The sequence below is a fragment of the Hippocampus comes genome, unplaced genomic scaffold (genome assembly GCF_001891065.2).
Source record: "Hippocampus comes isolate QL1 unplaced genomic scaffold, H_comes_QL1_v1.1 scaffold68, whole genome shotgun sequence".
Taxonomy (NCBI): Eukaryota; Metazoa; Chordata; class Actinopteri; order Syngnathiformes; family Syngnathidae; genus Hippocampus; species Hippocampus comes.
In genome coordinates, this window is record NW_017805625.1 from 6193574 (window position 1) to 6210348 (window position 16775).

The 16775-nt window shown below is 45.7% G+C and overlaps 2 protein-coding genes across 3 annotated transcripts in view; one reads left to right on the plus strand and one right to left on the minus strand.

Annotated features, from left to right (window-relative positions):
- The window catches only part of LOC109522328 (low-density lipoprotein receptor-related protein 1-like), a 104755-nt gene that overhangs the window by 16193 nt on the left and 71787 nt on the right, over positions 1 to 16775 (minus strand). For both annotated transcript variants that reach the window (XM_019880783.1, XM_019880784.1), the window contains exons 33-64: positions 16608 to 16748; positions 16063 to 16188; positions 15853 to 15984; positions 15623 to 15757; positions 15116 to 15245; positions 14900 to 15026; positions 14646 to 14797; positions 14428 to 14552; positions 13012 to 13386; positions 7966 to 8155; positions 7668 to 7872; positions 7299 to 7491; positions 6621 to 6746; positions 5865 to 5993; positions 5651 to 5770; positions 5329 to 5442; positions 5020 to 5169; positions 4683 to 4805; positions 4481 to 4597; positions 3830 to 3958; positions 3594 to 3716; positions 3356 to 3496; positions 2773 to 2960; positions 2503 to 2686; positions 2280 to 2365; positions 2066 to 2185; positions 1690 to 1877; positions 1340 to 1545; positions 1068 to 1256; positions 837 to 985; positions 277 to 370; positions 75 to 191 (exon numbers count right to left, since the gene is read on the minus strand). In XM_019880783.1, coding sequence (XP_019736342.1) covers positions 75 to 191; positions 277 to 370; positions 837 to 985; positions 1068 to 1256; positions 1340 to 1545; positions 1690 to 1877; positions 2066 to 2185; positions 2280 to 2365; positions 2503 to 2686; positions 2773 to 2960; positions 3356 to 3496; positions 3594 to 3716; positions 3830 to 3958; positions 4481 to 4597; positions 4683 to 4805; positions 5020 to 5169; positions 5329 to 5442; positions 5651 to 5770; positions 5865 to 5993; positions 6621 to 6746; positions 7299 to 7491; positions 7668 to 7872; positions 7966 to 8155; positions 13012 to 13386; positions 14428 to 14552; positions 14646 to 14797; positions 14900 to 15026; positions 15116 to 15245; positions 15623 to 15757; positions 15853 to 15984; positions 16063 to 16188; positions 16608 to 16748 — 4824 coding nt within the window. The remainder of the gene's footprint in view (positions 1 to 74; positions 192 to 276; positions 371 to 836; positions 986 to 1067; positions 1257 to 1339; positions 1546 to 1689; positions 1878 to 2065; positions 2186 to 2279; positions 2366 to 2502; positions 2687 to 2772; positions 2961 to 3355; positions 3497 to 3593; positions 3717 to 3829; positions 3959 to 4480; positions 4598 to 4682; positions 4806 to 5019; positions 5170 to 5328; positions 5443 to 5650; positions 5771 to 5864; positions 5994 to 6620; positions 6747 to 7298; positions 7492 to 7667; positions 7873 to 7965; positions 8156 to 13011; positions 13387 to 14427; positions 14553 to 14645; positions 14798 to 14899; positions 15027 to 15115; positions 15246 to 15622; positions 15758 to 15852; positions 15985 to 16062; positions 16189 to 16607; positions 16749 to 16775) is intronic.
- On the plus strand, positions 10626 to 12317 carry LOC109522330 (galanin receptor type 2-like). The gene has a single exon (XM_019880785.1). The coding sequence runs from the start codon at positions 11050 to 11052 to the stop codon at positions 12043 to 12045; it is 996 nt and encodes a 331-aa protein (XP_019736344.1). The 5' UTR covers positions 10626 to 11049; the 3' UTR covers positions 12046 to 12317.

Consider the following 16775-nt stretch of genomic DNA (forward strand, 5'->3'; position numbering starts at 1 on the left):
TTAATACCGGTAGAAATTTGCAGTAAGGTGGGGGGAGGTGGGGAGTGAACTTCTCAATGTGCGTCGAAACATACCACAATTGGCTTCATCTGAATTGTCTTGGCAGTCATTGTCTCCGTCACAGATGTAGGCGGGATTTGTACAGATTCCTGTACCGCATTGGAACTGACCTGGTCTGCATTTAAACTCCGCTAGCGTAACAAAACCCAAGGGACAATTTCAGACCCAACAGTAACGGATGAAGGAGATGGCGGCGAGGAAGCAGTTGTCACTCACGGCAATCGGCGGGCTCATCCGAGCGGTCCCCACAGTCATCTTCGGTGTCACACTTCCACCAAAATGGAATACACTTGTCGTTTTTGCAAACAAACTGAGGAATCAGAGAAGGGAAAACCCTCATTTATGGACATGGTTAAGTTTTTGCTCAAGTTGCAAAGGCCCCAGAACACACATCGTAAATTTCAAGAAACTTTCCATGGGAATGCTAGTGGGCGAATTTGAGTTAGACGCAGTTCACAATGGAATTGATGACAATTTAAGATGACATATTTACTTTGTTTTAACCGTAAATAGTTCTTTAACTCATTCAGTACCAGCCAATTCTAGACCAAGTCTGAAAAGACGTTTAAAAACGTCTTTGGGAGTGAATGAGTTTTAATCATCCAATCCTTTTCCATACAGTTTGTTGTCGTTATGGTCACCAGTGAGCTGGAGCCCATCCTAGCAGACACAGAGTGAGCAAAGTGATTTTCAACATTATTCCTATTAGCTGCCCCGATTGACCCCTTTATATGCTTTAATCCCCTTGTTGAAGTCATCGTTTTAAAGTGGCGCACCTGACTGGCAGTGCAGTTAGACAGGCACTGTTTGCCATCTGCTGCCAGATAAAAGTTAGTGGGGCAGGCACATTTGTAGCCCCCTCCTGGTGAGAGTAGACACAGGTTACTGCAACCGCCATTATCCGTCTGGCACGGGTGTTCTGCCACTGCAGAACAAGATGAAAGGAAATTAGACATCCCAGTGAAAAATCGTGCTATGACAGCAACTGAAAGATGACTCGGTCATACCCTCCGGTTGGCGATACGGATGGTAAATATGGACGTCCATTGGCCTGTGTAAGGTGCTGATCAGCAAGGTCTTGTTGATTCCCAGAGTCTTATGAGCTCTGTTGATGGACTTGGTCTCCCAGTCTGTCCAGTAGATGTACTCTTCAAACAGCGTCATCGCAAAGATGTGGGGGATATCCTGGGTCAGAACTACACATAGGAGACCACTCGCATTGGTATCAACATCTGGCAAAACTCGCCATTGCACTTTCATATGACTGCGTGTGCTTTACCTGTGTGTCTATTGGTTCCGTCCAAGCTGGCGAAGGCGATGTAGTCCTCTCGGGCGTCGGCCCAGTAGATGCGATCATTCACAAAATCCAGAGTCAGACCATTGGGCCAGGTGATCTTATCCTCCACGACGACGGTCCTGTTACTGCCGTCCATCCCAATCCTCCCGATATGAGGGGTGTCACCCCAGTCTGACCAGTACAAGTATCTGTCAAAAAAAAGACAAGGGTACATTAAAATTTCTGCATCAGAACAAGAACCAATCACAGGAGCACACAGACTAAACCCACGGTGCCTGCACCGAAACCAAAACATTTCAACAGTTTTTTTTCCTTTTAATAAATGCTCTTACCCATAGCGTACATCCACAGCGACAGCCCTTGGTTCTCTCAAGCCATTATTGACCAGAACCGTCCGGTATGCTCCATTAAGCTTTGACACTTCAATAGTGTCCCGCCCTTTATCGCACCAGTACAGGTTTCCTCCTACCCAGTCTACTGCAAGCCCGTCTGGGTTGCTGAGTGATGTGCGATGCAGGACCTGTCAATCAAAATGTAAAAAGCTACTTTGAGCACCTCACTATTAAAAAATATACACACACACACACACACACACACACACACACACACACACACACACACACACACACACACACACACATACACGCAGAGTGTAAATCTTGGTTTAAAAAAAAATTAAAAAAAGGATCAAAATATGGCCACAGTGACCTGAACATCACTGCCATTGATGTGCATTCGTCGGATCATGCTGCCCTGCGTGGTCACATCGGTCCAATAAATCATCTGCTGGCGATAGTCAAAGTCCAAAGCCACAGCATTGTTCAATCCCTGTCAATGCGCAGATATTATTAGTTGGACCGGCGGTGAACCCGAGCCGAAGCCCATTGAAATCGATGCTTGTCGTGGAAGCGGCAGATCTCACTTGTTTGAGGAGAGTGTAGTTGGAGCCATCCAAGTTGAGTTTGCGTAGGTAGTAGCGATTGGCAAAGATCAGGAACGGTTCCTCGTCTGTAGAAAGGAAAGGAGCGAATCAGTGCCACTCTACGAAAGGTTGGGAAACGCTGTCTACATTATCTGAGACGGACCGGTGATCTGTCAATCCTGAATGAGCAGAAATGGGCTCGGAGAAAATGGATGTCTCTTACCTGATGTCGATTTGCATATGGTGGGGTTTTCGGGGCTAAGCTGGAAACCCTCAACGCAAAGGCAATGGAAGCTGCCGTGTGTGTTGATGCAGCGTTGCGTGCAAGGATAGGTGCTTGTACACTCGTCCACGTCCACGCATGTCTTGCCGTCATCTTTCAGCCGGAATCCAGGATGGCATCTACACTGCGAGGTGATGCGGCAAACGGCAGATAAAGCCCCAGTAACGCGCCGCAAGCCGGAAACGCTACTTTGAATCTCTCTTCACTTACCTTGAAGCCGATCTTCAGGTCCTCACAAAGCTGAGAGCAACCACTCAATTTGGTGTTCAGGCACTCCTTAATGAAGCAGTTGAGCTCATCGGAGCCATCGCCACAGTCGTCCTTGTGGTCGCAGAGTAGCGTCTCGTTGATACACTTCCCATTGCTGCAGGCGTACGCTGTGTCGTTGCATTTTTTCTCTGTTGCGCGCACGAAAGGGGAGAACGAAGAGGAGGGGTTCTTATATTTTCTTTCATGCCAAATGATTAACTGTTCTCATAATACGGCACGGTTCGACAACACAAGAGTAAACATGGTGCTGAAGCCATGGAAAATTATGTCAAGGAGCAGACATAAATCGAGGACTATAACCAAAGCTTGTGAAATCATCTCCGAGCAGTCTTATTATAGCATGACCGTATGCCCGAAAGGGACTGTGAGCAAGATCGGAAAGACGCAAGGCAATCTCTGCTTAGATGCTTGAGGAGATGTGATGGCATAAACCTACTAAAAAAAAAACGTTATTATTGTGAAATCTCACTAGACAAATAAAACAAGTGATACACCCTATCCATGGAAATAGAGTGAATATAACCTGGGCCCGAGCAGCGTGGGTTCTTCGGGGCTTCATCTGAGTGGTCATGGCAGTCGAAATCCCCATCGCACTCCCACGAGCTCTGAATGAGGCAGCGTCCATTGGCACAGCGGAACTCCTTGGGTCCGCAGGTCGGGTATTCTGTAGCATGCGGCAAAAAAAAAAAGCGAGCTGTGAAAATCACCCACCGGTGTGTCAAAAAAAAAAAAAAAAAAAAAAAAAAAAACGCTTCGCTTACCACACTCCTGCGATTCATCCGAGCCGTCGCTGCAGTCGTTGTCGTGGTCACACACAAAGTGCTTGGGAATACACTGCCGGTTTTGGCACATGAACTCATTGTTGCTGCAAGTGTTGTTAAAGACTGCGACACAAACAGACGGACTGGGTCGGTGAATGAAATAGGACCGTTTTTTTCTTCTTTTTTTTTCCCTCGTCTCTTTGATTGTATCCGAGCCTTGACTACTCTGTACTCACCACAGCCAGCTTTGACGCTCTCGTCTGCTCCGTCGGGACAGTCTTTGTCTCCGTCACACTTCCAGCGTTGAGGGATACACATGTGGGAACCGGGACACTGGAAGGCTTCGGGACTGCATGTTTTGGTTTCTGTCAATAAACGAGGGAACAATCAGAAACCACCTAACTCTTCATCAAGCATTCAATGAAATGCAGTGGAAACGCGATTCGACAGATTCAATGGACAGAAAATACTGTCCAGCCCACTGCCTCTTTTGACTCTAATCTGGTGCCAGGCGGTGTCCCCTCGGCAGAGAATGCAAGCATCCCAAAGGAGATACTGGATGAGAGTTGGCGCTAAGGTGAACAGACGTGAGAGACAAAGAAGACCGAATGGGAGAAAAGAGATTTGAAATATTGTCTTACATTGATCATGTGGTCGAATGGATGGCAGTTACAAAAATGCAATTGTTTGTTTCCATTCAATTATCGTCTGCAGTTAATGCTTCCCTGGGGAATCTGACCTCTATTTCATACACCGTATGACCACCAACAGGCCTCTTGTGAAACAGCAGGTGAGCAACATAAGGACTGCGAAAGTTTGGTCTGAAGACACGGACGACACACTGCAGGAAAGACGTCATTTCTGTTCAAAATTTCATTTTCACTCACTGCATTTACTGTCCTCGTCGCTGCCGTCGCCGCAGTCGTCCGCTCCGTCACACACCCACGAGTTTTGAATGCAGCGGTGGTTCCCGCACTCAAACTGAGAGGCTGCGCAAAATTTATCTGAAAGGTTCAGAGGCAAGCGTTTGAAGCACCGGTAACAGCGTGATGTCGCCCGGCTCTTTCGGCTTCGACTGTGCCAAGTTACCGCAGTGAGCCTCGTCTGCGCCGTTCTCGCAGTCGTTCTCTTTGTCACAAGTCCAGCTCATCGGGATGCACCTTCCGCCGGGGCAGGCAAAGAAAGGCGTCGGGCACTTGGTTTTTCCACTGCCTGGAAAAGCGCAGACATGGCCAATTTAATTATAGGCTCTTATCATTAAAAAAACAAACACAAGAGAAATATAATTTGTATTGCCGGGTTCTTCCAGAACAATAATTCTCATCAATCGAACATTGAACTTTATGCTTTTATTCCCTAAGTGAAAAATGACCTTTCGTAGGTCACCGCCTTCCCATTTTGTGAAAATCAATGTGTACTGCAGAACCTGGGCAATTTCTTTCATCGGAGAGGTCTCCACAGTCGTTAGCCCCGTCGCACTGCCATGCGGGGTCATAGCAGAGGGTGGTGAACTCGCACTTCTGAAATGTCACTCCCTTCACTCCCAGGCGGAAATAACTGGAACAGTCGGTGGCAGCTTAAAAAAAGAGAGAGAGAGAGATAGACACACACACATAGACACACACACAGACACACACACACTACTTTACAGCACAGCTCGGTCTGGAGCCTCATCTTTTTTTTTTCCCCACTTATTTATATTTTGCAGCATCAGGCTTTTTTAATTCCCACTTACTGCAGTTCATCTCATCACTCGCATCCTCACAGTCCACTTTCTGGTCACACTTGCTGGAGTTTGTGATGCAACTTCCATCTCTGCACTGGAACTGTTCGGGTGAGCACAGCGTTGCTGGCAAGCACAAACATATTTCGATTAGCTTGTGGGCATCAATAACATCTTTTCATTAGAAAAGAACAAGACACGGGTGCCTGATTGGCGAACGTGACAGCATACACTACTACATTTAATCATTAGCGGTAGCAGGAGCAATGTTGCAGTAATACAATTAAGAGAAGATTTAAGATCTCATTCGAAAAGTATAAATGGTATGACTCACTGTTACAGAAAAGCTCATCGGAATTGTCTCCACAGTCGTCCTGTCCGTTACACCAGGAGTGATGCCCTACACAGCGGCCATTCACGCAACGCCTGAAGCCCTTTTTGCACGCACGATTGGCTGGAACACAAGCCCAGAATGAAATAGCGTGCAACATAAAACACAAATATTTGGCTGAGCGGCTCATGAAAACAGAGCGAGAGTTCCTTCTCACCACAGTAAGACTGCTTCTCATCAGATTTGTCCTTGCAGTGGGCCATGCCGTCGCAAGTCAGCGTGTAGTTCACGCAATCTCCATTTCCGCACTCAAATTCATCGGCGGGATTGCATGTGGCGTTCAGCGCTACAGCGAGAGGGCAAAAACAACATTCGGATTTCACTGTTAATTAAAATACATTCAGTGGGGGACGTAAATTTGACTTTTTAATTGTTTGTATTATTGGGTCTCTGGCCACCCACAAAGTGTGAAATTAAATAGCCAAGTGAATATTTTGTGAGTTGGCCATTTGCGCATTTTGTGTCTGCAGGCAAGCATTTCTGCATTTCGTTAAATTGCGCCGTCTCAGGATATTACAATATGTCTGCTGCACGTGCCAAATGCACAGATCCGCTACAGTAATTGACAGTGGGGGTGCTTGGTGATGAAGTGCTGCCTCCAGGAGTGAAAATAAATCACACATTCATGTGCTTTATGGGCGCATATTGTTAAATTAGCCAGTGGTGATTTATTTGCTGCCTGGACGTGGAGGGCTGAATTTCTTATGTTCTGGAGGAAGTGTGTGAGTCAGGCAAAGAAAGGTATTGGACGCTTGTTTTTTCCACTCTCTAGCAGAGCACAGACTCCAGCAGTTTTCAAAAACACTAGGGAAAGTTGCGAAACCTATTCTTAGTCCCTTTTTTGAAAAATACAGATGAAATGGAAGATGAAATAAAGTCAAAATCAGGCATCCCTTACGCTGTACTGCATTACCTATGCAAGTGTTGTCCTCCAAAAGCTTCCTGTCACCACGACAACTGCAGTTGACTCTCCCTTCCGAAGTCAGCAGACACAGGTCCTGACATCCTCCGTTGTTAACGCGGCACAAAGAGAACTCACCTGAGCAGAGCGTAAGTTTGTTAGGAAGGTTATCGAGCACAAATTTGCACATTTCAACACACCTGGCCTGCAATTAATTTTCCTACGCTAACACGTTCCCATCAAAATAACGCAATGACCACTCTTTATACTTTCAAGTTCTTATTTTTGTCATAGTGTAATTATTTTTCGACCTTGAAAGTGTCAAATATACTGCTCTTCGGAAACACTCAGTACAACCCAGTGTAAGTGTGTGTTTTAGAGCCGCAAGAGGAGCTTTAGCTAACCCCAGAAGACTTTGGGTGAAACTACCACATCCTGCGCTGACGGACAGTCAATCACTGTGTGATTGTAGTAAATAGGGACTGGGAAGTGAGCCAACGCCAGCAGCGTCAAAGTCAGGCACGAAAACCACGACACGAGGGCTTTACTTTTACAACTTTCACTATCTTTGGCTCCATCGCACTTAAAGCAAAACGGATTCAAATCACTGAAGCAGACTGCCGGCCTTTGAAAAATATCTTGTAACCAAAAGAGAATAGCGGCTGCACAAACACAGTGGAAAACACTCACAGCTGTTAGTGTCGTTGGCCACGGCGGCGATTCCCATTGGCTGCTGAGGGATATCGGCACGCAGAACCTTCATGTCTCCTCCGGTGTATTTGTCAGCCCGAAGAACGGCTCTCCTCACCCAGTCCGTCCAGAAGATGTAATCTCCATATACTGCCAGGCCAAAGGGGTGCACTGGTTCATTCTTCAGGACCACCTAGAGGGGGAAGCATAACCACGCTTATGAATTGACGCATTCAGGAAATTCCAATCTTGGAGAGGCCAAAAAAAAAAAAAACGATCCACAGATCATAGTATATAATCACACTGCAGTATAAATACAGTATCGCCATTGTGTTCTAGCACGCTGAGCGGTGTGTACGTGGCTCTCACATAACGCCTGCTGCCGTCGTACTCGCAACGCTCTATCTTGTCCAGGGTGGCGTCAGAGAAGTAAAGCTTTTCAGCGCGGTGGTCGATGGCCAGGCCGTTGGGGGTTCGGATGTCCGTGCCAATGATCACGATCACGTTGGACCCGGTGAGTGTAGCTCGCATTATACTGGGCGACTGCTCATTCCAGTTGGTCCAGAACATCAGGCTTTGTGATGGATGGGGAAAAAAATAGAAAATTAACGTTAGGGGTGAAACAACAAAGGAGGCATTTTGTGACAGAAAGGGATAACAAGACAACCTCTGGCACTCGTCAAGCACGAAAGCTCTCGGGTGGTCATCTCCTGACATGGTGACCACCGTATGCCGGTCAACAGCGCCCCAGCGGCTCTGATCCACAGTGTGACGGGTGATCGTTGAGGTGGTGTAGCTGGTCCAGTACAGCATGTCCCAACCCCTGTGGTATGCCAGACCCTCCACTGAGCCCACGTCTACAAAAACACACCAAACATGGAATGAGTAAGTTGAGGAAAAGGGCAAATAATCACAGGGAGGGTTTGCATTACAGCCAAAAAACCCCACCTGATGCAGGAAATGACACTGTAGTGATCAAACATTATCAAATATGCATCTTGTAGGGTTTACGCAGGGATATTTCGTAAACCTGTTTTTGAGTGTTAGCGAAAATCTGTGATTTATTGACGCCTACTCCAAAAAGCTATGAATATAAATGCCACAAGATGGCACCCAAAGCACTATTTGTGTCTGGCTGAAGCTCCTCAACTCACTTCAACACAGTCGATGTTACCACAAAACAGCAAATAGGTGAGTTTTTCAATTTAAAGTGGAGGATAGTTTCCCGCTGCGAAACATCTAAATCGGTGACTTCCCTAATTTGAAATTGTGAATTTGCAAGCGTACACTGTAATTTGCTTAATGCACGTATGTCTGAAGCATGTTGCCAACTCTCCTTGTCCTTTATCTGTTTTGTGAAAAAACACCAGAGTAGGCATGTATTCTTTACGAGGCAAACTAGGCAAAAGTACTCCACAAATCTCCCACGAAACAAGAGGAAGAGCAGAAGAAAACGAGCAGCTATAGCGTTCTTCTGTCTACAAGTGAGAAATTATGTCGACTATTCCTTGTGTGTTCAGAATTTAGCACGTAGCTAATTAGGGGGGAAAAATGCATTAGAGAGCATTGCACTGCTTTTTTGGTCTCCTTATAAACACAACTGCAAATGAGAGATAAGATGAAGCGGAAACAGAGATAATGGATGAGGGAAAGGAAGCATGTCAAATCCAGTCGAGGTAAAAGGCAACAGAGTGGAAGAGTCAGAAGCAGCTTTCCACCCAGGGCGACTCAAAGCTTTTCTGCAACAATTGTCTCACTGAAAGGGTCAAAACACTTATTACAGTGTCATATTATTTTTCTTTGCAAAGCCTCATCAAACCAGGAGGAAACGCAAAAGTATTTTTTTTTCTTTTACCCAGAAGCCTTGAAAGCATCTTGAAAAATAGCCTGCATCATGTCTGAACAGAATCCATCGGCTTAGCAAAAACTGGGCAAAATGGAGGAACACAATGTCCTCTTTGTTTACCTCGTTTGCAAATGTTAGTGTGTAATATTAAGCACAACAGGTAATTGAAATCCTCTTACTAATTGACCCAAACAGTGAAGGTGTGTCGGTTAAAGCTGCCTTTCCTGGGGCTGAGTTTGACAGTTATCTTTTAAGAGCTGCGGCCAGATTGCGAGGTTCACCACCAGGTGAGACACTTGACACCACAGCTCAATATCTGTGCCGCAATGCCATGCAGGACATGAGTCAACATTTGTCTCCGCACGAGTCACTCGAGAGCCAAGTGAAGGATTTTCCACAAACAATAGAACAGATCAAGAGGCCTGCTATTTTCTCTCTTAAATGATTGCTGTCCACTTAAATTGATCTCCACATTGACCAACCAAATTTTTTGGAGGACAGGTTGACAAATATTCTGACTGCATTTACAATATTATTTCAGACATACGTGATTGGAGGTCAGTTTGTTGTTATCAGCGGTCAATTATTAGCCAGGTTTCTGATAGCAAACAATATTTTAGATTTTCTCTCTCGCTCGCTCTCCCTCTCTCCATCCATCCATCCATATATTTTCTGATCCGCTTTATCCTCACAAAGGTCGCGGGGGGTGCTGGAGCCTATCCCAGCCGTCTTCGGGCAGTAGGCGGGGGACACCCTGAACCGGTTGCCAGTCAATCGCAGGGCACACACAGACGAACAACCATCGACGCTCACACTCGCACCTAGGGACAATGTGGAGTGTTCAATCAGCCTGCCATGCATGTTTTTGGAATGTGGGAGGAAACCGGAGTACCTGAAGAAAACCCACGCAGGCGCAAGGAGAACATGCAAACGCCACACAGGGAGGCCAAAGCTGGAATTGAACCGCTGCATTGTGAGGTCGACGCGCTAACCAGTCGAACACCTCTCTCTCTGTCTCTCTCTCTCTCTCTATATATACACAAATCCACCCAACTATTTAATATTCACTCCTCTCATTAGATTGTGTAGACTCAAGTGTACTAAATGATGTGGCTCTTGTGAGTATAATACTGGAACACAATATGTCACATTTCACTGTTTTTTAAAAATTTTGTCATCAGGTTTATGCTTAGATGAGTTTAAATTTAATTTGCTCACCTGATACAATTTCATTTCAAATTTTCATTGATACATTGATACAAAAAAATCCCCCAAACAATTGAACCCTTTTAGGAATTGACCCAGAACGACAGACCCTGGGAAAAACTTTTAGGCCTCAGAGGGCCCCACCCACAGTGAGCTGGCCAGCCAATCGCCATCCTGCTTTGTGATATTCAGTCCAGAGTTCATCTGCCGATGGCTCGCCTTCATCGCGCCTTTGCTGTAAAGCTATTCAGCGTTTCTTTTCCTCCTCGGCCACCGGCAGAGTCCTCGAGAGGAGCCCCCCTTGGAGGTACAACTAAGGCTTGCTGCGGATCGGCCCGTCTAAGATATCATGGGGAGTGACTTTGAGCTGATGAGAAATTTAAAAAAAACCTGCCATATTGAGGAACTTGGATGACTTTACCGGGATTCCTGACCGATTGATTTTGCTCATTCTGAAATGACAAGCACAAATTTACTTCTCTGAATGAGTGTACTTATTTTAACAAACAGCGACAGGCTGCCTGCGGTGTGTTTCATCAAAGATGGTAAAAGAAATGGTTGGAAATTGTTATTCTTTCCCTGCTTGAACTGCCATTCATCCGCAACGTGAGCAATCATTTCCACTCGTCTTATCTGCACTTTTATGAGCAACTTGAGCATGACTGCAGTGACAGGCACGATTCAAGTGAAGACATAAAAATGCTGCTGTGGAATTCTGCTGCGGTCGTGGATCCGTTAGGGAACAGCAGTGACAACGGGGCTGGCAATGTGGAACAGGTCCTTGTCCCTATATTTGATGTTGTGATCCTGGTTTTGGGTGTTGGGGGGCACACCACGGTGATGGTGATCCTATGTAGGAGGAGCAGGGGGCGGACGGCTCAGTCAGGAACAGGTACGGACATCCTCCTGTTGGCCCTGAGCTTTGCCGATCTTCTCCTACTCGTCACGCTTCCTTTCCACACCGCCGCCATCGCCATGCAGCAGTGGCCTTTCGGGGACTTCCTGTGTCGTCTGGCGGGCTTTTTGGGATCGGCCTGCACCTCGGCCAGCGCTTTCACGCTGTCCACCCTGGCCGTGTCACGCTACATGACGGTAGTGCACCCTGCCAGAACGTATCGCTTCCTCTCTCCACGCCACGTCACCATGACAGCCGCGCTGCTTTGGGTCCCGGCCTGCTGCCTGGCAGCACCGCAGCTGGTGTTTCGTTTTGTCGGAAGCTCTCCCAATAACCCCAATGCCCTTGCTTGCTTCGCTTTCCTGTACCACCGAGATCAGCTAATTTACGGATTGGTCCACTTCCTGGTGGCGTTCTTACTCCCCCTGGTCACCATCGCCATCGCATACGGTAATATCTACTTGTTCCTGTGGAGGACTCGGAGTGCTGTTCAAGCTCCGCAAGTTGAACGATATCACAGCAAGGTAACCCAGACGTCGGCTATACTGGTGGTGGCATTTACCCTGTGCTGGCTGCCTTCCTATGGCTTGACATTGACTTTGCTATCTGACAAAAGCTCGGGGGCCACCGGCACCTCACCACGTTACGGCCCGTTCAGCGTGTTTGCACGACTCATGGCCATCACGTCGACGGTGTTAAACCCCATCCTCTATGTGCTCATCTCCCAAAGGTTCAGACAGGATCTGCTGAGGCTGTTTAAGAGGGAAGGGCAGAGAGCCAGTGGGGGCGGGCCTGCCTGATTGACAGTAATTACGAAGCTGCTGCACAAACACTGGGCTGATCCCCACTCCTGGGAATTACAATTAATCATTTGAAAAGACTACTTGCGAGGAATGGGCACTGCTGAGTATTTCACAACAAGCTGTTAAGAATCTTGCTCCTTTATGAGACAACCGATAACCTTGATTTTTGTCAAGCAATCATGCATATGAATCATTGAAGATCTCCAAAAGGACTGTTGAGATTATGGAAAAGAGACGAAAAAAAAAAAAAGTCTCTTTCTGTGGTGTTGTTATTTGCCCAAACATACACTTTCACGTTCTGACTTTCCAAGTTTTATAAAAATAATGGTGCGCAGTTTTAGGAGCCTACGTTTTTTTTGTGTTTTTGTTTTTTTAAATAAAATATTCAGTTTGGACACCGCTATTAGAAAAGATTGTACCTTGAAAATGGTTCAAGATAAAAGCATACTGTCAATGCTGCTGCAATTTTGCAACTTTGACGCTTAAAGGGATCATTTGCTCGAGCGGGCTATGTAGGTATTCGAGTCTGATGCGCTATTATACTGTATTATTAATATCAAATTGAAGCTGACAAATATTAGCATTCTGAAGGCAGCTCTTGTATTTTAAATATCAACATTTTAATCTTTAAATGGAGATCCAAAATTTGGTGGGGAGGAAATGATAGTTATTCAATTAAAGGGATGGTGCAAGACCAGGGCTAGGGGGTGCTATTGCTGCCCTGTCATAAATCTGTGTCGTCTCTGTATAGCCCCTCCAGCATTATATTTAATATTCTGAAATACATTTCTACATTATTTTCTCATCCATCCATGTATTGGTCAACCCCTTTTTAGCCCCGGGAAAGTAAAAGGCATGTCGCACATCAATAGTGAATCGTTAATAAGCTGTAGGTATGTCGGGAAATAAAATTAGAAGCAAATTGACAATTTAACGACACGTAGAGGAAGCAGGAATACTCACTCTCGACGACAGTCTTGCGGTCGGATCCATCATCGCTGATCTGCTGGATGTTGCCAAAATGGATGTCGCTGAAGAAGACCCGGTTGGCACCCTTCCCTCCTCCTCCTCTGTAATCGAAGGTCAGCGCGATGACGTTCTTCATGTGCTCGGGGTCCTCAAACGGTTTTATGGGCGCGTTCAGGTTGTTTTCATCCGACAGGTGGACGCTCTTCAGTATGGTGCGTTCCGAGTAGAGGAGGTAGCCGTCGTAGTCGCGGCAGCCGCGTCCGTCTTCAGCCAGCATGCCGTGTGCACAGGCGCACGTGCGCTTTCCGTCGCCACTGTACAGACAAAGTTGCTGGCACCCGCCATTCTTGACTTTGCACACGTTAGTTCCTGCACAGATAAAGACGAAATGGTCATCGATATTCTTTTTGAACGGACTTCTTACAGCATTTTTAAGAGATAAAGATGAAATCGGGAGTTTAAATACATTCCTGGTACCTTCATTAGGATCACCTACACAGTCTAATGAGTGTTAATATGAGTTTATCATCAATATTGCCTCTTTAAAATAACGCCCAGTTTTCATTTGCTCATAATAACGTGATACACTGTAAACCTAAAACGTATATAGAGGGGTAATTTCCCTGTGACTAAAAAGGGTAAGAAAGTTGACCTCACTCTTTGCAAAAGCATGTTTTGCACCTTAAGTTGTGGCTGGTGAATTTGCACATATTCAAGTGCATATCAATTTTGTGGAAAGGTTCCTTGATCTGCACTAAATTCCAAATGTGATCTGTATAATATACAGATTAATGAAATAAATTGGGAAAATATTTTTCACTGGACCATTTCTTGCCTTACTCTATATTAAATCTCTTTTTTGTGGTTTCATATGGAATAGTAACAATTTTTGAGGTGATATGTACCTTTTTGTTCTGGGCTATACGTAGTCATCAAAATTTAAAAGATTATAATAATGAAATAGTGAGTGTGGTAACTTATAACTTCCTCGGTACCGGTAACTTGTTCAACTACTGAAATAATTCAAGTTGTCCATGGATGGTCATCTAATGCACAGGTGTCAAACTCAAGGCCCGGGGGCCAAATCTGGCCCGCCACATCATTTTATGTGGTCCACGAAAGCAAATCAAGCATGTTAACTTCTACAATGATTGCTAAAGTCTGGACCGAAATTTTAACTTCTCATATTCTCATAAATAAGTGAGATATTGTCAGCGTTTTCTTGTTACCAAACCCTTCATCACAGTAGCTGACTTCTTGATATGGTTTCACGGTCAGAACGGCTCTCCCAGGGAAACGGTCACTGAAAGTGGCCCGCGACAAAAATGAGTTTGACACCCCTGATCTAATGTCTTTTTTTTTTGGGTGTACGTACAGTATGTGTTTGACTGTTGGAAGACAGTGGCTCACCTTGCTGCCTGGCCCTGTTGAAGACCTTAATATCTTTGAGCTGCACCCCGATGCCGGTCCGCAGAGACACAGAGTCTGTGGCATTGTCTTTACTGCCTCTCTTTATGGAGCCATTGGCGTGAGTTCTGCTTGACAACAGCCAAAGGGCAATAAACGAAAGGGACTGCAACTCTTAATGAACCATAACTAAAGGGGGGAGGGTTGGGGGGGCTTCTCACCGGTCACTCCAGTAGATGTAGCTCTCAAACACGGACACGGAGAACATGTCCATGTTGTTGTTGGCCAACACCACTTCTCTGTTCTCTCCGGTCTCCAGATTGATGCGCTCAATTTTGTCCGTCCTGGCGTCACACCAGTACAGCATACTCTCCTGTGGGCACACAGGAGTCGCGTTTTCCATACAAAAGAGGAACACTGAGTTAGCACTATTATCAATGTGACTTGCAAGAAAAAAAGTGGTTTGTTACCGTACCTCATAGTCAATGGAGATACCGTTGGGCCAGCTAATGCTGACGTTGACCAGAACAGCTCTTTGCGTGCCATCTAGTCGGGAGCGTTCAATGCGAGGGTACTGGCCCCACTCTGTCCAGAACAAGTAGCTGCACGCGCACAAGCACACGGATGACTCACGCGAATCATCAATCATGAAAAGAATATCAACGCAGACTGAAGACGGCTGCCTTCTCACCCTTTTTCGGGGTGAACGGTGATGGCGCGGGGCTTGTCCAAGCCCTGGGAGATGACGACATAGCGAAAGGAGCCATTCAGCCGGGCCACCTCGATCACATCGAAGCCTTGGTCTGTCCAGTAGATGTTTCCTGTAGGAAAGCACAATGAAAAATTATTACCGTTATTTCTGGGTGTGTGGATTGACGCATTTCATGTATTTGTTGTTGCTGTATCACATCCGAGTGATGTCAAAGCTCTTTTGTTTGCTTGTGTGCAAATTCTTGTCAACAATTTTTGATACTTAACGTAAACGTAAATAGAAATTTGTGTGTGTGTGTGGGGGCGGGGGGGTTGGATCGTAATTCTCAATGCAATCCTCCTAATATTGCATATCAAATACCAATTTGAAAACTGTGATCTGTGTATGCCATGAGGATAAAAAAAGTTACGATTAAATGAAGTATGGGCATCGATTTTGAAGCAGTACCTTGGAGGCAACATTTTGGGAGGATATCATTTGTCTCACCTGCTATCCAGTCAACAGCTATCCCCTCCACCCTGCCGATGCCATTGGTGACGACATCTTCTCTCCACGTTTGGTCTCGTTTGGCCCTGCTAATTGTGCTCAAACCCATGTCCACCCAGTAGATTGTGTCATTGTCTGAGGAAGAACGGGACACACAATCGTATAAACTGTACAGCATTTCCGTCGATGTTTTTGAATGAGGGTGTATATTTTCTTTGTTGTAGGATTACCGGCATGGAAATCAATCCCCACAGCCAGGGAAGTGCCCGACACTGGCACCAGGGCATCGGACTTGTCCGACGGGTCCAAAGGAATACCACGGATACCCTCGTGCACAGAGTACAGGAGGAAAGAGCCAACACCTAGAGCAAATACACACTCTTTAACAAGTGCTCGATTCCATTAGCACGCTCTTTAAAATACAGCGTCATGTGCCGCACCCTCGCAAGACTGCTGGCCTCTGCGCAGGCTGTATCCCGCAGTACACATGCAGGCTCTGGTGGTCGGCGAGGTGGGGAGACACAGCTGGGAGCAGTCACCATTGTTATTGCTGCAAAGATTGGTGCCTAGAAACAAAAAAAAAAAAAAAAAAAAAAAAAAAAAAGCGCATGAGTGAAAACACATCAAAACAGAGAAAAGATCGAAACAGATGTGCACTTGCTGAGATAAAAAAGCGGGATGGTTGCAACGGAAGCGGACCTTAAATGGGTATCTTTTTTTTTCTCTTTTTGACATCTATTTCAAGCAAAACACGTGGCTCAGAAATGTAAAAAAAAAATTCTTGACATTTGATTCGTGTGAAGAAAATAGGTCAGAAATTCATTTCACAAAACCGCGTTTAAATCCAAATTATATTTACGTTTGATTTGAATTTTAAATCGTGCTTATGTTTGATATTATCATATATGTGCATTTTATTAGTTGCGTTGCCCATGTTCTCACGCATAAGCGGACGTGTATGAATGAGAGTAGTGGGCCTAAGCACCTTTCTGTACAGTTTCATTGTATATTTTCATGTGCATCATTGGGGACGTGCTGTTCCTCAGGATTTTCCAGTTGCCTCCGTCCTTCTTGTCACAAATTCCAATCTGGTCGGTTCCTTGGTCGGCCCACCATAATTTATCACCTGCGGGATGACACGCAGAATGATAAC